The sequence below is a fragment of the Nycticebus coucang genome, chromosome 4 (assembly GCF_027406575.1).
Source record: "Nycticebus coucang isolate mNycCou1 chromosome 4, mNycCou1.pri, whole genome shotgun sequence".
Lineage (NCBI taxonomy): Eukaryota > Metazoa > Chordata > Mammalia > Primates > Lorisidae > Nycticebus > Nycticebus coucang.
Window position 1 is genome coordinate 10,299,006 of NC_069783.1, and position 22,205 is coordinate 10,321,210.

The following is a 22,205-nucleotide window of genomic DNA, read 5'->3' on the forward strand; positions in this document are numbered from 1 at the left end:
GTCAGCAGAGCAGGCAGCCGGGAAGTGTTGACAGACGGATCATAGCTCAGCCTCCCACCTCCCGGTTCTGTTTTTCAGACTTTGTGTCATGGCCTATGTGTTGACAAGAAATGCCACACGAGCTTGTTATTTCAACTGTGTTTGCAGTGAATTTTGTTTGGGGGCATTGTTTTGTGAACTTTATGTCCCTGGGCGAGAACAATTCCTGTTCTCCTCAAGTTCTTCTAATTGTCAAGTTTCAGTACTTTTTTTCCTCTGACCCAGACTTTGATTGAAGGTGGTGGGTGCATGTTGGCATCTGCACTTCTGGACTTTTGTGATGGGACCAAGAAAAAAAAAAAAAAATCCTGGTTTTTTGGTTTCTTGCTTGCTGTGGAGACTCAATTTCATGGTATTGCTATGACCAGGTCCTACAATCTCAGTGTAAAAGTTAAAGACCCATCCAATTCTGGAATTCTCTCTACAACCTCTTAGCCAAGTGGTGGTTTAAACTTTTTGAATACTCCCACTGATGGTGGGCTCACTCCCTTTCATGAACCAATTCTCCTGAGAAGCATAGGTTGCGTCGTCTACCTGGGATTTGACACTGCCTCCCTGTAATTCAGACATCAGTTACAGTCTAGGATGATACGCTGTAACATGTGCAAAATATTATCTGACATTTAGGACTAGGTGACGGTCAAAGCCACATGATTGATTTTTCCCTAACTGGGCCTTGCCCACTGACACCAGTTTCATCCACCCGAGATGGAGTAGGCCACGCTGTGCAGAGGAGAAAGGGGAACCTGGGGGTGCAGCTTGTGCCCTTCCACTCTGTGCTGCTTACCTGACCTGCTGCTTCAAGTACCCACAAATCTGGTGCCCTCAGTTCCTCCTCAGAAGTGGGGTAGTGACTCTGGTCCTGTGTGCTTCCCGGGCTCCTAAGTGTGGAGCAGCTGAACTCCCACTGGTGAGGGAGTTTCACACGCTGGGCGGTGCCGTGTGAATGTCAGGGGCGGGTACGTGTGGCTTTCCCCCGGAGATGTAGTCGTGCTGTTAAGTGTTTTGAGCATAAACATATGTTGGAGCATCTTGTTCTCCAGACTTGGTAGTTACCCTTCTGGGTTTCCGAGCCCAGTTAAGTCTTTCTCATAACCATCTTCAATCTTCGCATCCTTCCTAGCCCCAGGGGGTAATCGGCTTGGCGGTGGCGATGGCGATGGGTTCAGTCACTGGGGATATAGGACAACCCAAAATTTAACATGCAGTTGGATTTGTTCTGTCGGAGAGGTTGAAATTCTGTTTTGTTCTGGATGTCCTTTCAAAGATGAATCAAAGGTTAGCCCCTGCTGAAACTTGAGAAGGGTTAGATAATTTGTTTTCCGATCTCTTTCCTTTGCTTCTTAGTACGTTTCCTTATTTCTGTCTATGTGACGACCTGCCAGCTCATTCCTTATGAAAATACCAGGGCATTGCCCACCCCTGAGTGGCGCAGGAGAGCCCTAGGGTGTCCGTCCCCTAGTTAAGTATGGAGCCTTTTTTTACGACACAAATCTGCATTCTCCTGGTTGCCACTACTCCAGCCCTCATTTTGCCATTTCTTTTGCTGAAATGGTCACTAAAAGTAAATAAACCTCCCTGCAGTACCCTAGTCCCTTGCTCTAGGGCATCCACTTTGATGCTGATTTCTTTTACTTCAGTTGTACAAAAGGGAAAGTGCTCTAAACCAACAAAGCACTTTTGCTTTTGGAAATTGGTCACCATATAAGTGTAGTGTGAGTAAACCATTCCAGAAGTACCTATCATAATAGGTAAGTATGTAAGATTAGGCTTCTGGCCAATATTGCAGAAGACAGTCAGAGAAGACGTGGGAAGTTGTTAAAACATGGCCGTGTGGGACTGCAAACATTTCCCCGGCCCCTGTGATGGGCCAGGCACCATGTTGGAAATGAGCAAACCCTCATCGTCCCTGTCCTCAAGGAGAGCAAGACCAGCTCAGTGGACAGATGGCTGTTCAGCCACTTGAGGAACGACAGGTGATAGTTAGTGATGCTGTTGACGGGGCTGGAGGGCTGAGGAGTCTGAGGAGTTCATTCTGGAAGATGAGGAGTCATTGAGGGTGCATTTATGAAGGGGCGTACCCTGGACGGTGGGGGCGGGGGGAGGATGCCGAGGAGGCAGGTGGAAATAGATTGAGGACAGAACTCTGGCGGGACCCTTAGTTCTTAAAGAGAAAAAGGAAGACAAGTGCCTGTGAGATTTCACAGAAGTGGGGACTGTGGGAGGATGTTTATTGGACAGCCATGCATTCACTGCTGTGCCAGTCTCCTGTGTAGTTAGATGTTGCTAACATGTATCATTTAGTTTCCAAGGAGCAAACTGCAATGTTAAAATGGAAAAACTGTTACTTTCTAGGTACTGTGTCTTAGGCAATGAATGTTCTAGTTGAGAGAACTAGAAAGAATATTAAAGTCTCTTTTATTCGCTTGCATAATAAATGAGCAGAGCAACTGATTCTTGAATTGCCCACTAAGGAGCTTGGTCTAAAATAATTCAGATCCACATATGTATGTTTAATAATTGATGCTAGTCAAGTTGAAGCTGTTCGTTATCAATGTTGTAATTAGAATTCCAAGTGAAATATACTTTTGGATTTTTTCTGTTTCTCCACCAATTTGGGTCTAACATAAGGACTCTCGTGGTTTCTAACCTAAGGGAGAGAGTATTTGGAAAGAGAGTATTCGGTGGAATGCAGCAATCTGAGAAAATCTGTGTTATTTCACAAGGTCAAGCTAGAAAATGCCACACTAAAAAGAACTTGTAATTTTTTTTTTTTTTTGTAGTTTTTGGCCGGGGTCGGGTTTGAACCCACCACCTCCGGTGTATGGGGCCGGTGCCCTACTCCTTTGAGCCACTGGCACCGCCCCTTTTACGTGTTTCTTAACCTCAGAGTTTCTTTGAAAATCCACAGTATGATTTAAAGAATCCAACTATGGTCAAAGGGCTTTGTGAGATTTGGCTGAGTTCTACTTCAAAAAACTTGAACCAGGAGTTGTAGGATCCTGTTTCGGGGGCTAAATAAAACCCTGTCAGGTGAAGCAGCTATTTCTTGCCAGATTTTGGGATTGAACTCAATAGGTTTTTACAAGTAATTTGGTAGGGGGTGAATGTAGTTGCAGGTGGCTGAAGGCTGTTCAAGTAGAAATTTGAGCATTTTGTTTTGTTCTCTATAGATTTTATTTACCTTTTGTTATTCTTGAGGTAATCAAGATACTTTTTTCTCTAAAAGCAATATTCCTTTCACTTCCTGATAACAAATCTTAGTAGACTCCCGGAAACCTGAAAATACGGACAGTAATGAAATGGACATGTGTGGGGAGGTGGGCTGATCAGCTGGTTTGTCTTCAGGTAAATCAAATTAGGTTCTTACTTGAGTCTTTTACTTCAACTGTAACTGAAGGAAGTGAGATTTGGGTATTTACAGCCATCTTGTTTATTTTTGTATATTTTAAATATTTGCCCAGCATTTATTTTTAAGAGAGCTTGGAGGAGAGGTAGAGAGAGGAGCCCGAGCTCTCCGCCCACCCCCTTGCCTGTGATGCTTGGCCAGCCACGTCTGATGCTAGATCATACAGGAATTCTATTTCTAATTTTTTTGAGGCATTGCTAGACCTCTTGGAGGAGTGGGGTGACCACTTTGTCATCTCAAAGTACACTGTCTCTCACATTCTCCCTGAGGGAGAGAGTTCCTCCTCCACTCCAAGCATTCTTGCAAAGAAACTTTTTAACCAAATAATATCCATCTTTCTGAAATGAGTTCTGGGTAATATTTCCCTCTATGATTACAAAAGTTTTAATTGTGGTAAAATGCAACATAAATTTACCACTTTAACCCTTTCTAAGCTCCATTATGTAACTCACATCTCTCTGCGACTATCACCACCATCTGCCTCTGGAAAGAACTCTTTTTTTGTCTTGCAAAACCAAAACCCTGTGGTCATTAAGCGCTGACTATCCTGTTTCTCACTTCTCCCTTGCTAGGAGCTCCTGTAAGTAGAATCGTACAGCACAGCATTGTCCTTTCGTGACTGGCTTATTTCCCTCAAGTTTCACTGGCGTGGTAGCATGATGTTTTGTTGTGTAGGTAGACTGCGCTGTGATTTCCCATCCCTGTGTCGTGGACTCCTGGGTTGGGCTGCTTCCTCCTCTTGGCTGTTGTGAATAATGCTGCTGTGAACTGGGTGCCCCATTCTTTTTTTTGGCAATTTTTGGCTGGGGCCAGGTTTGAATCCACCACCCCTGGTATATGGGGCTTGCGCCCTACTCCTTGAGCCACAAGTGCTACCGGGTTTCCCATTCTTTTTGAGAGCCTTCACTGTGTTTAGATATATACTCCAAGAGTGGAATGCTAGATCATACAGTAACTCTGTTTCTAAATGTTTGAGGTATTGCTAGACCGTCTCCTGAAGGGGCTATACCGTTTTACAATCCCACCAACAGTGCACAAGTGTTCCAGTTTCTCTCCGTTATTTTTCTTTCTTTCTTTCTTTTTTTTGGCCTATTGGGTGTGAAGTGGTAGTATTCTTCCTTTTTAAAAATTCTCAGTGCTCAATGGTTAAGGTGGCCCCTGGGAATAGATGCTGAGGACCACGTGGGGCCCAGGACCTATCATTTGTTAAGAATTATTGAGAAGATTTCCTGCTTTCAAAAAGTGTATTTCAGATTGGCAAAGAAGTTATTCATTAGAGGGGACAGCAGGCTAATGCTGTCAAAGCACCACTCACCCAAGCCGAAGGCACAACTGGAGGTGTCCGAGCAGTTCTGATTATGTGTGGTAGGAAGCTCAGCAGACCTGGAGGATCACACAGGAGGCTTGGCTCTGTCTTGGTGAAGTCATTTCCCAGTTCTCGGCTTCTTTAAATGAGAGTGTTGGAACAACAACTCAATCAACGATGACATTATTCGTTGGAAAGGGGCTTGAAAGTCCCTCTGAAGGACAAGAGCCACACCCGGAGCCACACAGCAGTTAGTTGTAATTAATAAGGACGTCCTTCCTGCCACCGAGCACTAAGGTGTGCAGAGCACTTAGTGCTGGGATTGGGCCATTCTGGGCATCAGGCCACCATGCTCATGTTGCAGACGAGAGGCCAGGAAGGGGATGTGGTGATACCTTCCAGTTAGGAGCTTTCTATTTAGTCTGAGTAAAAAGTATAAAGAGCAATTTTTAGCTGCACTGTCCTGGGTTCAGGGTCTCGCTACTGGGGTGGGCGTGGCCCCATCATTCAGTGACAAGCACAGCTCACTTGGAAGGGTGATGAGGTTAGGGGAAGCCATGGGGGATGAGAGAGGGGGGCTTAACAGAAGTGGCTTCAGAGTCTGAAGACCCAGTGTCTGGTGTGGTGGCGTGACTCCCCAGCCCTGTGATTGGGGTACTTCCTTCCTTGCACTCAAGCTCATCCCCTGATGTTCTCATCTGAGAGGCCTTGTACCTCCAGGGCTGTCTGGGAGGCAGCATGAGATGACAGACATGAAGGGAATTGCACTGCTTGCCCAGAGCTGTAGAGTTAGGGCTTTGCCTGAAATAGCTAAGTGTATCATTCAGGGTGAGATGCATTCTAGAAAACGGTTCACTGCAAGAAGCACTGGGGTTACAAATAATCATTGTCTATATTGTACATCTTTTCCAGAACCATCCTTCCTCTCCTCTTTGGCATGAAGTTAGTTAAACCTGCACCACTAGCAAACTTGGAAAAATGCGTGTCAATATTTTTATGTGTATGTTACTTGTGTTCACAGGGCTGGTCAGGGTGGAGCTGGACAGCTCCTGCAGTTACTTCTTTTGAAACGGAAGGCAGGACTGTGTTCACCTCTGAGAGTGTTCACTGCAGGCTCCGCTCCTTGGCTGGGTTGAGAGAGGAAGTGTATCAATCCAGAGAGCTCCGTTTAAAATTGGAAAAGAAGGCAGTTGTCACTCTGTTATAAATATATTTCATTACATTTAGCTCTCTGGTCTGTTCCAAATTAGAATTAAATTAGCTTCTACTTGTCCAGGGTGTCCTACTTTAAAAGACTGTCCTGCACTTCAGATGCCAGAGGGAAGTCTGAGCCTCCTGTACAACTGACGGGCCAGCTACCCATTGGGGGTTCCCACTGCCCCATCCCACCATGGATGGTAATGATGCTCTTAGCTATTTTAGGCAAAGCCCTAACTCTACAGCTCTGAGCGAATTCAGGAAATAGTATACTGGTTTATTATAAAGCAGCAGTTCCCAACCTTTTTGGCACCAGGGACCAGTTTCATGGAAGATAGTTTTTCCGTGGACCAGGGAGGAGGGAGGATGGTTTTGATATGTGTGTAGAAGCAGCTGATTGAGTATGGTCTCTGTGCAGTCAAACCTCTCTGCTAGTGACAAGCCGTATGTGCAGTCACTGCCCAGCGCTCAGCATCACCACCCCAGATCGTGATGCCTTAGAACCTCATAAAGAGCATGCAACATAGATGGCTTGAATGTGCAATTTACAGTAGAGTTCCCCCTCCTGTGAGCATCTGATGCTGCTGCTGAGCTGATGGGAGGTGGAGCTCAGGCCGTGGTGTGAGTGATGGGCAGCATCACTTAGGTGATGAGTCCTCTCTTGGGTGGCCTGCCACTCACTTCCTGCTGTGCAGCCTGGTTCCTAACAGGCCACAGTGTAAAGGATACTACTCAGGAACATCAAAACAGAAGGATGCCTGGGGCAAGGCGATGGGGGCAGGGCAGGGCATGGGCCGCTCTCTCTGGGGGTGCTGCCCTCCAACGCCCCCTCAAGCTCTCTGAGCCCCTTCCGTTAGGGCTGTTAGGGAGGCTCCATTACAGAGGCAAGATCGATTCAATCATTGGCCAGTGGTGGTTAAGCTTCATCTCTGTCCTTCTCCCCTCCCTGGAGGTGACGGTCCTGGGATGGGCCGAAAGTGCCAACCCTTTAATCATAGCTTTGTTCCTCTGGCCGCCACTCTCTGTCTTCTAAGATCGACCTCATCAGCATGAGTGTAGGGTGTGGTTGAAAGAGGCTTATTGTGAATGACAAAGGATGCTTCTTTCATCTGTATCACTCCAGTGTTAAGGAGCTGAATAGGTTTCAGGAGCAGAAGACAAAAATCCAGATATTACAATAAGATATAGTCTTATAAGGGGTTTAGGGGCTCTGGCTGGGACCTGGGGATGTAGACCAATATATATATTTCTTATTATGTCATAATGTCCCGACTTCACTGAATGATAGGAAAACTATATGGAGCTGCAAAGTTCCCGGAACCAACCAGTCTATACAGCAGGTTAGCAGCCACACATGTGCAAGGCTGTGGCCAGGTCTGAAGTCACTGCAGGTGACCCCCTGGAGTAGTTGCCTTGAGGAAGGAGTCAGAGTAGTGCGGACCAGGAGAAAGAGTGCGGTCTTGGGATCAGCTGGGGGTTACACTGTGCAAACCCCTCGTGTTGAGATGGGATTTAAGCCATGTGGCTTCACAGCCCCACCAAAGCATCAGGTGAAATAGAGGAGAGAGGAGAGTCTGGAACTTAGTCCCAAAGGTTAAGAAGAGGTGTCAAAGTTTAAGTGAGATCTGGGTAAGAAGAGGTGCTGGAGAGAAGACAGACCGCTGGGCAGTACCACGTACTGAAGGAGGCCAGAGGACGGCTGGTGGCATGGCCTGCTGAGGCAGTGTGATGGGGTGGAGAGAGGAAGGCCGAAGTGTGTGGTCGGTCTAGGGCTGGGACGTGCAGGCTGTGGGCGGCTGAGGTCCGAGTCAAGCACGTGAGCTGGCACGTCAGGGCACGGTGATGGTGCGTGGCAGGAGCGGGGACGGGCCAGCAGCAGCATCCCGGTGCTGTCCAGGGGCCAGCGGGGCAGAGGCCAGAGCACAGTCACAGCTGGGACTCCTGCTGCCTTGAACCCAGCAAGTCTCTTGGCTTGTCCCCCTCTGCTGTTTCTGTCACCGTCTCCCACTGGGGAGGCGTCACTTCTCATCTGCACTGTCACCAGCAGTGCCCTGTAGCCTTCCTGCTGTTAGCCATTTTTATTGTGATGCTTTTTCTACAACAGACTCAAGTGTCATTTTGTTTTAGGGTCTGGTGGTTTCACACAGCACAGCCCGACCCCTTGGGCCTGGTCTCCCACTCTCTGGGGTAGTCCCACACGGCTCTGACTCCTGCCTCAAGGCAGCTACCCCAGGTCCGTTGTGCATGTCCTTTGTTTGAAGCCTGGTGGTTTCAAGCTTCTGTGCCTTTCATATCCCTCTCCCTCCCCTGCAACACCAGGGCCACCTTCTTAGTGGAAAGGGTCTGTCCTCCTGCAAGCCTGTGGCGAGGGCCAGCTCCTCTGAGATGCCTTCTCTCTCTTCCTAGTCGTAACTCCCTCTGCATTCACTTAAAACAAGCGCAGCAGCACTGATGCGAGTTCTGGTCACTGTGAGGGACTTCTCCCTCCTTTGTGTCCCTTTTAGGGGCAGGGACTTTGTTCTATCTCTGTATTGCAGTGCTAGGCCTGAGCGTTTGCTGAGCACCCATGCATCCTGCAGCCATAGCAGGAGAGGTCAGGGCCAGGCGGGGGCCATGATCGACATCATTGCCAATAAAAATGGTTCTTATCTTCTTGTGCAAACATTGATTTTTTTCCCCCAGCTACCATTAGTAGCTGCTCTGTGTGGCCCTGGGGGGATACTAAGCTGTGTGACAAGCAGTCTCCTTCTCAAGAGTCGTGAGAGTTTGTGTGCAAAGCCTGCCTGGGATGACCGAATGAGGCACAGGTGGCCACAGTCCTAAGAATGATATGTCGAGGTTCATGGGACATGGGAAGACAGGGCCCAGGGATAGCTGAGATCAGACATCATGGGGGCAGAGGTCTGCTGGAACTTGGGAGGGCAGAGAGCGGTGGGCTCGCTGATTGGGGCGGGCGCAGTGGACTGTGGGGGCGGGTGTTGTAGAGCATGTTCCAGAAACAAAGTGATCTGAGTTGAGTGTGAAAGTCTAGTGTGTAATCTGTTCTGGAAACAGTGAGGAGTTCCTTTTGATTGGCTCTGGATGGCTTCCCCCAATTTAATCGTGTGTGTGTGAGTGGTGTCTTTTTTTCTGTTCTCTAGGCTCAGACCATGAACTACGTGGGGCAGCTGGCTGGCCAGGTGTTCGTTACGGTGAAGGAGCTCTACAAGGGGCTGAACCCCGCCACGCTATCTGGTTGTATTGACATCATCGTCGTCCGCCAGCCCAACGGCAATCTCCAGTGCTCCCCTTTCCACGTCCGCTTTGGGAAGATGGGGGTGCTGCGCTCTCGGGAGAAAGTGGTAAGAGTGTGGGACCTGGCGACCTGGGGTGATGGCGGTCCCCCGTGGAGAAAACCATCAGATTCTGGTGGTGTCACTTGTCTACACTCTCAGACCTAGATTTTTAGGTCTTCTTTGGAAATAGCTGTTTGCTGAATTGACCATTAGTAATTCAAATTGTTCCAGTTAGGAGGGCCGTATAAATTACCCTAAAAAGTGGCATATGCCAACTGTTTCTCCAGCTTCTGGGTTCTGAGGGTCAGGAATTCAGAGTACAGCTAGGATGGTTGTCTCTGCTGTCTTTGTTATCCGGGCCTCAGCAGGGGGGACTCAAAGGCTTGGGATGGAGTCATCTGGTTACCTGCTGTCTCCCACACCTGGTGGTCAGTTCTGGCCCTCAGCTGAGCTCTTCACTGGGGCTGTTGGCTGCACCACCCACGTGTGGCCTCTTTATGTGGCTTGGGCTCCCCATAACATGGCAGTGGTTTCAAGTGGAAGCCAGGTGGGTGCTGGATCTTTTTCTGGCCCAGCCCTAATAAGCCACCTGGCCTCACTCTGCTGGGCTTTACTGGTCAGGTAGTCACATGGGAAGATGGAATAAATAAGCCTTTCTCAATGGAGAGTGATGAGTTTTAGGGAGAACACGTAGGAAAAGAAATCTCGATGTGGTCATTTTTGGAAAAGATCGTCTGCCACACAAAATAAATAAAAAAATTCCTAGAAGTGGATTCTGCATTTCACGCCTCTACTGATACAGAGTCTGGAGTGCTGACTCATGATGGGTCCTTTGAGTTTAATTTAAGTGGAAGCTCTATGCTGAGAGGGTCTCAAAGGCCCCAGCCAGTCTCTGAGGAATGTTCCAGGGTATAATCCCTACAGACTGGAGCTGGAGAGTCATGGACTGCAGTCTGAACTGTACCACTCTCCAGTTCTGTGACCCTGTGCCCATCACTCCCCTTGTCTGGCCTCAGCCCCTCAGCCGGAAAGGAAGGAGCTGGACCAGCTGGTCTTGGAGGAGCCTTCCCACTCTGGGTTTTGTCCTCCATGCTCTCCTGAGCCCGGAGTCCCTACAGCACCCAGGATAGGATGGAGTGTCAGTGATTCAAGTGTGTCTGGAGAGACCTGGCCATGCCCCATGAGGTCTCCTGTGGCCAGGAAGGCAGGTTATTATTTTCTTAACCATGTTTTTCCTTCAGGTTGACATAGAAATCAATGGGGAATCTGTGGATTTGCACATGAAATTAGGAGACAATGGAGAAGCGTTTTTTGTTCAAGAAACTGATAATGATCAGGTAAGGTGGCTGGGTGGTCAGCCTTCCTTCCCGATACTTAGCTTTGAGCAGTGCTCACCTGCAGACATCAGGAGTCTGTGTGAAGAATCCCACTGGCGCCTGGCTGTGTGGGTGATGGCCACAGCGAGAGTGGCTGTTGGCTTGTACTTGGGATTTGAGCCAGCCAGGGTGAGTGTGTTCTGAGTCTACCCAGCTTGCTTTAGTTTGCTCACTGTTTCTGGGGAGACAGAGGCAGGAACTTTGCACATTGTCTTGAACCGTTGTCTAAAGCATACAAATTGTACTGGTGTGTCAAATCTCGAATGGCTGAATATTCTAATTTTTATTTAGTGAGTGGCCAAATCACTTCATTTATTTATTATTTGAGACAGAGTCTCTCTTGCCCAGGTTGGATATAGTGGCATCAGCCTAAGTTCACTGAAACAACCTCCAACTCCTGTGCTCAAGCCATCCTCCTGCCTCAGCCTCCCGAGTAGCCGGGACTACAGACCTCCACCATGAAGCCCAGCTAATTTTTCTATTTTTTAGTAGAGATAGGGTCTCAGCTCAGCTCAGGCTGGTCTCAAACTTCTGAGTTTAAGCGATCCTCCCACCTCAGCCTCCCAGAATGCTAGGATTATAGGCATGAGCTACTGTGCCCGGCCTATTTTTGTTATTTTAAAATTTTTAACAGCTTTATTGGGATATACGTCACATCCCATATAATCTACCCATTTCATGTGTACATTTGGTGGTTTTTACTCAGCTATGTCTTCCATGCTCTTCGGAGTCCGGAGTCCCTACAGCACCCAGGATGGGATGGAGTGTCAGTGAATGGGCAGGGGTCCTTGATGGTCACGAGTCATTCTGAAGTGAAAGGGCAGCAGTAGGCGGGGTCCTGGTCAATTTCAGAACGCTTTCATCACCCTGACACGAAACACCATACTCGTTAGCTGTCACCTTCCCTCATCCTCAACCTCCCAATTCCCAAGCCCTGCACAGCCTCTACAGAGCTTTCTGTCTCTGTAGAGCTCCCTATTCTGAGCTTTGGACTGGAACCAAGTAGTAAGTGTCCTTGTGTGCCCAGCTTCTTTCACTGAAGTTTCAAGATCCATCCAGGTTTCAGTACGTGTATGTATCACACTTTATTCCTTTTTATGCCCGAGTGTGTTTGCTTGTCTCCACATACCACACTTTGTTTATCCCTTCATCTATTGACAGGTACTTAGGTTGTTTTCACCTGAGTTATCACGGACAACGTGGCTGTGAACATTCATGTGCCAATTTTGGTGTGGAGATATATTTTGATTTTTCTGGTTTTCAACTGAGGAGGGGAATTCCTCGGTCATGTGGCAACTTGTAACTTTACGATTAACTGGAGGCACTTTCGGGCTGTTTTCTCTCCCCACCAGCAATATACGAGAGTTCTGAATGGTCTACATCCTTGCCAAGACTTGTTAACCGATTTGGGGAGTCTAGTCATTCAGGTGGTGTGAAGTGGTGTCCCTTTATGGTTTTGACTTGCATTTTTCTGATAACTAGTGGTTTTGAGCAGCCTTTTATGAGCTTTCATTTTTCCCTTTCATTTTGCTTTTTCATCTGTTGCATGTACTTTTAGTGTTGTATACATGTAAGAATTCTTGGACATATCCAAGGTCATGAAGATTTACCATGATATTTTCTTCCCAAACTCTTTTTTTTTAAGAGACAGAGTCTTACTTTATTGCCCTCGGTAGAGTGCTGTGGCATCACAGCTCACAGCAACCTCTAGCTCTTGGGCTTAGGCAATTCTCTTGCCTCAGCCTCCCGAGTAGCTGGGACTATAAGCGTCCACCGGCTATTTTTTTGTTGCAGTTTGGCTGGGGCTGGGTTTGAACCTGCCACCCTCAGTATATGGGGCCAGCACCCTACCCACTGAGCCACAGGTGACACCCCCAGACAAACCATTTTTAAAAAATCTTTCACTCAGGAGGCACCTGTGGCTCAACGAAGTAGGGCGCCAGCCCCATATGCCAGAGGTGGCGGGTTCAAACTCAGCTCCGGCCAAAAACTGCAAAAAAAAATATCTTTCACTCACTGGTCAAGCCGCTTTGGAGGGATTTGAGGTAGTGAATCCTAATGAAATCCACTGGCAGGAGTACCTTTCTGGGAAGACGGCATGGTTAAAAAGTAACGGCTCTGTAGAGCTCCGGGCTCTCAAAGGGTCCTGGGCACTCCCTCCATCTGGCCTGCCCAGAGGTGCGGTGTCTGGGGAGGACCCCAGCGCCTATTGCCGCCCCTTCATCTTCTGAATGACTCCATGGCCATCAAGGATCCCTGCCCATCTGCTGTTTATCTGTCTTTTAAATGCAGAGGCTCTAAGAATCATTACATGGTTCCTGAGAATCAGTACATGGTTCCTAACAACACTTAGAAACTCTTTCCACCTTAGATGGACAACTGTGTTTTTTAACTTAGTTTGCACCTGCGTTAGCCAGAGTTTAGGCTGCCATAGCTGAGACAGGGCCTTTGGCACTGTCCTTGCTCCCAGGATGTGTTCAGATGCTTCTTTGTATCCCTGGGAGGCTGTGGCTGCTGGGAGCCCGCGTTCTTCAGCACCTCTGTCACACAGCGCTGCAGTCTGCCCTGGCACATCTGTCTGTCTCCACACGTGCTCCCTTCCCATGTAGAGTCTGCGGGTGGCCAAGGCCCTCCTCTGTTCTTGATCTAAGTCTGTGTTTCTTTTTCTTGTCATTTTTTTTTCTTTTTTTTTTTTTTTTGCGACAGAGTCTTACTCTGTTGCCCCCGGTAGAGTGCCGTGGTGTCATAGCTCACAGCAACGTCCAACTCTTGGGCTTAAGAGATCCTCTTGTCTCAGCCTCCTGAGTAGCTGGGACTACAGGCCCCACCACAACGCCTGTCTAGTTGTTCTATTTTTAATTTAGATGGAATCTTGCTCTTGCTCAGGCTGGCCCTCAGCCTGACAGAGTTCTAGGATTACAGTTGTTGTGTTTCTTTTTCATTTGGTCTAGCTGAGCAGCTGAGCAGCTGGGTGAGGCAACCTTACTCCTGTCCAGCCTAAGGCTCTGTTGCTGGAATGGTTTAGACTTAATACTTTTAGCATGTCTGAAGCTCTCTACACCTATTTTAACTACCAGCAACATATTTCTGTTTATCCCACTCTTGCGAGTATGTTCTTATTGTTACCAAGTTTCTCATAATAAATGAGTCATTCATTGATAATGTGATTGCTAAAGTTTTTAAAAAACTGCTGGATCGTTATCAAACAACTAGTCAATTGGCAGGTTGTGCATTTTTTTTTTCTTTTTCGTCTCTAAGAAGGTGGTGAATATCTAATTCTTTAATGCCCATGTGTCCTGGTATGGGGGGCACTCGGGTGGGGCTGTTAGCTGCTTTTTGTTTATTTTTAAAATTATCATCTTCATTCAGTACATATTAAAAAATACACAGTTTGAGTAAAAAAAAAAAAATACACACACATACACTCTCTCTTTCACCCACCCACAGCCACACGGCCGTACAAAACTGAGTTCAGTTCCCAGCATAAAATGATGACTCAAAGCCCATTTTTTCCCTCTTTGCTCAAAGTTGCATTTGGGTGACTCAAAATCACTGACAATTACCTCACTTTGTTACAAGTATGTACATACAGAATTGAGTACAACATGGCATTCGGTTGGAAAGCCACATCTCCAGATGAATGTGACGGAGACATTCTGTCAGGTTACTCCCCTGCAGCCTCTCCGGGGAGTGCTTGGCCTCTGAAATTAGGCCTGGAGGGCCTTTGGCACGGTCCTGCTCCCTAGATGCAAAGGAATAGGCTCTGTTTTGAAGATGTGTCTTTTCCATTAGGAAATGGTCCCCATGTACCTGGCCACCTCCCCCATCCTGTCTGAAGGGGCCTCGAGGATGGAAGGCCAGCTGAAGAGGGGCACTGTGGACAGAGTCAGAGGCCTGGACCCCGGTGCACCAGCCCCGGTCACACCTCCTGGAGAGAGCTCATCCATCGGCTCCTTAGTAAAGAAGAGAAGGAAGAGAAGAAGAAAATCCCAGCTGGATAGCTTGAAGAGAGACGACTCCATCCACACCTCCGAGGATGAAGACATGTTCCCCATCGAGATGAGCTCTGATGAGGACCGGGAGCCGCTGGACGGCAGCAGGTGGGCAGGATGGGAGACGGGGTCGAATATATTTTCCAAGACGATTGTTACAAACTCTCTTTCCTTCTGAATTTCTTGTTCTTCTGCTATGCATTTTAGACTGAACTTTGGAACTGCGAGGACTAAATCTTGTAGTGGTGTAAAGGTTTGGTGTGACTGAGGGCTAAGTGACAGTGGTGAGGCCAGACCTCCCTGGGTGATGACTCCTGAAATTGGGGAGTAGAGTCATGAAACAGGAACAGAGCAAAGAGATAGTTTATGACTGACACCGTTTTCTTAGCATCTCCTTATTCTTATCTGAGCACCAGTTATGTACACAGCAATTGGGTTGATTTATACCAGAGGGGCGGATACGTTGACAGGCTCAGGGTTGAAAATGAATGTAGAACGAGGTTGGTCTTCTTTTCAAGCCAACTTTTTAATTAGGCCCAAAGTTGAATGGACATTTTGTTCTATTCTCCTTTCCTTTTAACAATATGGTGAAATTCTATTTGTATGTAGAACTATTTTGGTTTCTCTTTACCTTTATTCAAATTAATATGAGGGTATAATTTTTAGGCGACATTGTTCTCACTTCCAGGGTAAGGTTCCATTTGTAGAAAAGCCCCTCACCCGGGGGCGTGTTATACACCCTCACAATGTGCACTTTAGGTGAGATCCCGCCTCATACCCTCCCTTCTTCTGCCATTTGTCCTCCCCTCTGCCCCCTCCTACTTCCCTCTACCCCAGAACTGGACTATCGTAGTGTTTTATTGTTCTTATGAATATATAATTGTTTATATGCTGATTTAATATTAGTATGGAGTACATTGTGTATTTATTTTTCCATTCTTGCTATACTTTACTAAGAAAAATGTATTTCAACTCCATCTAGGTAAATGTAAAAGATGTAAAGTCTCCATCCTTTTTAATGGCTGAATAATATTCCACGGTGTACATATACCACAGTTTGTTGATCCATTCATGGGTTGATGGGCACTTAGGTTGCTTCCATGACTTGGCAATTGTGAATTGAGCTGCAGTAAACATTCTGGTGCAAAATGTCTTTGTGGTGAAATGATTTTTGTTCTTCTGGGTAGGATTCTTTTGGTGGTGAAGTGCTAGTGTTAAAAGGTAAAACTAATTTTTAAAGGCTATTTGATGGTTCAGATTTTTATGTAATTCATTGCAATTTTTGACAACTTTTCACATCTTTTTAACATAAAGAAGGGATAAGAAACATCAGGGGTATCCCCTTGCTTCATTGTTCAGACTAGAACATATATCTTTTTCTAGCTGACGGTAAAGGTCAATTGGCATCATTGCTTTCCCCGACTGCAGCCTCTAACCTGCCAGAGGCTCCGAAACTGGGTCTTTGGGCTTCTCATAGTTGCCTTTCCTCCATGCCCATGCTGTTTGATTCTAGAATTTAGTGGTAGATATTTCAGGTCCCATCAAAAATATGGACAGATGACCTCTGAGTCAAAGAAATAGTGAGTCTGTGTGTATCTGACATGAGGTGGTTTTGCAATCATTTTGTGATTGTGAGACACACTGGGTTGATGTCATTTCTTTATTTTGTTGAATGAAGCACGACATGTGAATGGGGGTTAAGAGTTGTCTGGCAGCACTGCCGGTACCTGGCCTGGGTTTCATACCATCCTGGGTGGATCTCCCTTTCTAGGCTTCAGGACCGGGGAGCATGCAGGCAGCAGTCAGGTGCCTCGGGGAGGAGAGGGCAGTTGAGCATCGTGTGTATGTCTGAGTCCAAATGACTTTAAATTCATAATTCAGCCGGCATAAACACACGAGCACCTTGATATATGCCTGTGCCTCGCCTTCCACCCTCCATTGCCTGGACTATGCCTGGATGTTAAAAAAGAGGTCCTGATAATACACAAAGCACCTAGAGGTAATCAAGAAAAAACTGGAACTCAACTTTATTAGGAATCTATCAACTAAAAATCCTTTGACTTTAATCTTTTTTTTTTCCTCCAGAACTCTTCCTAATGATATGCCTCCCTTCCAAGATGATCTTCCTAAGGAAAACCTTTCCCTGGTCTCCACTTATCCTCAGTCATCTTCATACCCTAATTCAGATAGAGAGTGGTCGCCCAGCCCCAGGTAAGTTGCCTGTGTGTCTGTCTGTGTCTAAGCATGTTCACCTGTCCCAGTGCAGAGGATCTGAAGTCATTTATAGGAAGCAGGTCTAGAAAAACAGTGAAATCAAAAGTGAAACTAATTAGGACCAGAAAAGAATGCAATAGGAGGATTAGGATTAAAAATAGAACATGTGCAGATCACAGACGTCTGTCTAAGTCTGAATCCATCTGCAAATACAGCTGTTAGCTGTGTAGAAAGGCACTTAAGTTACCGGATGCTGATGGTTAATAGGAGAAAACAGGGCTGCAGAGCTCTTGCTTGGTCCTTAGTCCTAAAGTGAAATTTGAAACAGAGACATCATTCAGGGCTGTCCAGACACTGCCTCCCTCACGTGTCATTCATTCTACTGAATTCAGGAGCATGTATTTCCCTGAAATGGACTTGCAAGTTGCCTTCGAGGTTCTGTATAAATTTGAGGGCCTAGAGCTGCTCAGCTTGCAGAGTGCCTTCCTGCACTGCTCCCCCTCACCCCACCTGGAAGTCTTTAAATCACTGGTGCCTATGAGAATATGTGAGTCCCTCCGAGTAGTTTTCCAAAGGAAAATAGTGAATTCTCAGCACTGGTCATAATAATTGGGATGAAAAACGGTTCTTGGGTGGTCCCCAAATCTTAGACATGATAACATGTCTTAGACAAAATCTTAGACATAATTTGTGGTCTCTAAAGGGTCATAGCATTAAAATCTCATGGTGGCAGGCCATTCATTTCTCAGAATGCTTGAGAGTGTGGTGGTAATGAGGAAAAGGTTGGGAAACACTGGTCTAAATGACAGAGGAAGCCAGAGTTTTTCTCAAGGGTAACTTGACAGCGCTCAGTTCTATGTAATCTGACGCAGTTATTCTGGATTCATAAAGAAAAACATTAACGACAGGTCCGGGCAGGGCTATGTTTAAAATGTTTCTTTTAATTTCTTTTAAATTTAAACACAGCCCTGTTTGTCTGTCTTTAATGTTTTTTTTTTTTTAAATGAATCAGAATAATAACTGAGCCAGATTGTGTAGACCTGACCACTGTCAAATGAATTACCAACGAGGATACAGAGATACAGTTCTATACCTAGAATTATGTATTTTCTTTAAACAGAGTTGACAGCACAGATAATCAAATCTTGGGATTATGTGGTTTGAATAAGCACTAAAGTGTGATCAAAGACAGACCAAATCTTCTACGGGCACATGGGTGAAATAGAAAGTGAAATAGCTCTTTCGGCAGCTTCCTGTTTCTGTTGCTCAGGAAATTTGTGTTGATTTCTTAGCGATTTCAGCGGACAGTCCTCTGCTGTTGTCAGATGCCTGAGTATTTTTGTTTTCTTACAAATGTCATTATTGAGTATAGTCAGATAATTTATATGAGATCCCCTTTAATCTAATTGACCTATAATTTTTTTTCTTTCTTTTAATGTGTATGATGTGTGGTGTCCAGTAACCTGGTAGATCGCAAAAGGACTCCCCCCCACCTTGCAGTTGCTGCCGAGGGAGGTCTGTCTAGTTCTTGTCCTCCACAATTCTCCCACTTCCATTCTTCGGAAAGGTAGCTGAGTTATCTTCTCCACTTGAATAACGTATTCAATAATGAAAATTCTGATCTAACTCTTCTATTTTATCATTAACCCAATTACTTTTCGGAGAAAATTCCTATACAAAGTGAAAAATTTGATCTAACTCTTACAATCTACTTCACCAACTAACCAAATTACTCATGAAGACAATCCGTAGAGAGCATTATTTTCCTTTCATCGTAATACTTGTAGATTATTAGATTTTTTTTTTTTTTAAAGTCCTGAATTTGATTCTCTGGGAATTGTGTTTAAGTATGTCATTCTACCTAACTCCGTGGAGTGCTTTAAAAATAGAATAATAAAACATAGATTGGGAATGCAATCTTCTGCGTCTAGGGTTGTTTGACAAATAAGTTCACAAGATATTTTTGGATGCCTCTTTAGTATAAGTCATCTATTATAAATATTTAAATAGCTTGTTAGGCTGTCTGCATAATGGAGTTAGACATTTTCCACAGAATTTCTAAAAGAGAATTTTGAAGACTAGCGGGTGGGATCTCAGCTTTAGGAGACAGGTTTGATTTTCATCTGATGCTATTATCTGAGGTTTTGGCCTGAGGTTTTAACCTGCCTACGTTGTAGCCATCAGTACTTTACTTTATAAACCCTAGCAAATGAAGTGATGATTAATGCCTAAGTGGAAAACATTTTTCTTTTTGATTAAAGAAGGGTGTGCTTCATTCAATGTCACATATGCAAAAGAAAGGCCATTTTAAAACGAGGCAACGAAGTTATAAACAATTAGCTAATTTGCCTTTTTGGAACTGGCACAATTGCTGACCACTATTATAAGGCTAATAAATACCTTATTTATAAAAGCCAGTGACTGACCTTGTAAGCTTACTTTTTAAACAACCCTTGATTTTAAAAGTCGAATTACTTGATACTAGCGCATTTTGGAATCAAGTTTCTGGTAAGTCACACTCAGCATGGCGACCCATTTTCTCAGGTCATCCTCAGTCTGTCTGAATTCTCAATGACCAAGGACAGAAAGTACATGTGTATTTGTGTACTGAATCCTTTAGAGAAAGTGTGCCGTGGGCGGCAACTCTGGTGGTGGCGTATTTCTTGCGAGAGGTGGGACTTGTACCTTATGACTTTCACGCAGGCCTTGCCTCTTTAATCCTGTGTGCTTGCAAACCTGAACGCCTCTATGGAATCCCTGTGGGCTGTGGCTTTTATGAAAGACCCAGAATGTTAGGAATCTCGGAGTCTGGAGGTGCTGCAGGAGAACTGTGTTCAACATTTTCATTCTTTCTAAGCAGAGTTTGGCAAACTACAGCCCATGGGCCAAGTCCAGCCTGCCACCTGCCTTTGTAAAGTTTTGCCGGAGCACAGCCAGTTGCTTTATATTTTGGCTACAGTTGTTTTCATGTCACTACTGCAGAGTTGAGTAGTTGTGGCAGAGATCAGATAACTCACAAAGCCCAAGATGTTTCCCACTGGGCCCTTTACAGAGCAAGTTTGCTGACCCCTGCTGCACAGCAAGCTCAGTCTAAAGGGCTTTACTTAATTTGTTGTCAGTAAGATAATTTGTTATTCTAAAGAACTTATGACAAAATATAAGCTATGTTTTATCTGATAAAATATGATGGCGAGAACTTTTTAAACAAGTATGTTGAGGTCTGGGGCTGGTTAGCCAGTTAGGATGGACTTCTGTGAGGACCCTGGAGAAAGAACGGGTCCAGCTCACAGGCACATGCATGAGGGCCCCTCACGGAAGGTCACAGCACTTCTGTTTCCTGTTACACTGGTACCGTGGGTGCATCAGTGCCAGGAATGCATTGCTCCTTTGGAGAAAAGTCTTAAATATAGAAGCAAGAGATGTTGGAAGGCAGGGAGCATGTTTGACCATGTGGGGTCCAGCACCCCTTCTTAGGGGACAGCTCCCCGAAGGGCAGGAAAGAGTATGTGTGTTGGAGTAGGGTGTCCTGGTGTACAAGCTCTCAGAGTGTGGCACCTGGGGTACCTCCTCTCCACAGACAGGTGAGATGGGGTGCAGGAGGGGCCTTGAGAGAGATCCGTGGTCGGTGAGCGCCCAAGGGGAAGGGACCGGCTGTGTGCACGTCAGTGGGAAATGAAGGAGGGACAGTCCTTGGTTTGTTTGCTTCAGGTGGCTTGACCAAAGAGGTGCAGGATCAGTTTCTCCAGTAAGACCATGCTTACTGGATACAAGTTCTGTGTCACCGTGAGCTCACCTCGTACTAACAGGAAAGACCAGTTGGAGTCAAAATCTGACTCGAGCAGATGAATGAGACAGACCACATCCGTGAGAGGTCGCTGAGGAGACTAGACAAGGCTGGTGGGAGAGACGCGAGGGGACATCGTGGCAGCTTTATTTCCTGTTCTGTTTGAAAACTGCCATCTTCCTCTGGAGGAAATGGTGCAGGAGAATAAAAACAAGTAGTTAAGTAATGACAATACCTACTGCTGTAAATAATTCATATTTCCACACGTTGTTTAGAATCCCGAGCAGCTTGTGGGTAAGTTGATTACGTTTGGGTGGTTCCTTGGGCTGAGCAGCAGTAAGACTTTGTTTCGTTCTGAAGAGTAAAATCAGGGCTGAGAGAGCGCGTGGCAACCCCTGAGAAGCTGGCCCGACCATGGAACACCGTGATACATGCTCACAGAACGGGCCTTAGCTAACCGTGGGTCCTGTGAAATATTCCTGGAAGATGCGATTTTATAAAGTCTCAACTTGGAGTGTATTTGTGGATTGGACGTGTGATGTAACTCTGTTTCCACAGTTAGTACAGATTTACAAATGCCTTAAAAATAGATACAGCAGGTGCATACGAGAGCTGGCCAAGACCCTTTCATAGGCATCTGAGAGTTGAGACACTTGATTTGGCAATTGGGTGTGCAGGAGCCGTGAGCTCAGGGTGAGGTGGGCTCAGGGTGAGGTGGGGCAGGGTGGAGGTTTTGAGGTAAGAGCAAACTCTTTTTCCTTTCTCTTCCCTTGTCTCTCTTTTTCTTTTTGACATTCCTCTTCTAGGCTACTTCTTGTTCTCATCTTCTCTTCTTTGGGGTTGGCAGCAGGCTGGGGCAGGGAACCCAAATTGGGAGCACTTTCTATCTAGACGCTGATGGCAATGACCTCTGGTGGCCAAAGGGAGGGATTGACATGAAATGCTCATAAGGCAGCGGCAGGTTGGGTGCGTTTTCTGGGTTATCTGAGCATGGCTCTGGGCCAAAAACATTTTTAAAAGTTTTTTTTTTTTTTTCCCCCACTTTAATCGTGGCTTTGTGTTTACTTAAGTCCTTCAGGTTCCCGGCCTTCAACGCCTAAAAGTGACTCTGAATTGGTCAGTAAGTCTGTGGACAGGACCGGGCAGAAGAGTAACCTAGAAATGCTCTGGCTTTGGGGAGAATTGCCGCAAGCTGCAAAGGTAGGTCTTTAGTTGCAGTTTTGGCACATACTGAAGATTTCTAACTTAGCTTACATCCCATGGAATTAGTATCCTATCACAGCCAGGAAGCGTAACTTCCCGGAGTTTGGAGGTAAATGAAAACATGGTCTGAACTCCAGAATTACATTTCCCCCCATTATTAACTTTATAAAGGGATCTCATTACATTTATGTATTTTAAACATAACAGGACTACTCTCAGGCTCTAATTTTTTTTAAATCACAACTAAATACAAGTTAAATATAAAAAACTACAACTTACACACAAATCCTGCCATCTTCAAGCTGTGAACAAAAATACCTCCCAGTTCTTACTTCTTAGAGGCCAGAGATGATGGGTGAGAAGTCCCGGGGAGAGAGAGTTGGGAGCCAAGTCTGCAGAATGACAGGCCC

General features: G+C 45.9%; 1 protein-coding gene across 11 annotated transcripts in view; it reads left to right on the plus strand.

Moving 5' to 3' along the window:
- Nucleotides 1-22,205, plus strand: part of LPIN1 (lipin 1) — a 143,676-nt gene that overhangs the window by 76,119 nt on the left and 45,352 nt on the right. For 10 of the 11 annotated variants that reach the window (XM_053587294.1, XM_053587293.1, XM_053587291.1 and 7 more), the window contains 6 exons: nucleotides 9,092-9,292; nucleotides 10,468-10,563; nucleotides 14,395-14,702; nucleotides 16,680-16,805; nucleotides 18,268-18,375; nucleotides 21,663-21,792. In XM_053587294.1, coding sequence (XP_053443269.1) covers nucleotides 9,092-9,292; nucleotides 10,468-10,563; nucleotides 14,395-14,702; nucleotides 16,680-16,805; nucleotides 18,268-18,375; nucleotides 21,663-21,792 — 969 coding nt within the window. The remainder of the gene's footprint in view (nucleotides 1-9,091; nucleotides 9,293-10,467; nucleotides 10,564-14,394; nucleotides 14,703-16,679; nucleotides 16,806-18,267; nucleotides 18,376-21,662; nucleotides 21,793-22,205) is intronic. The other variant, XM_053587297.1, reaches the window with a different exon arrangement.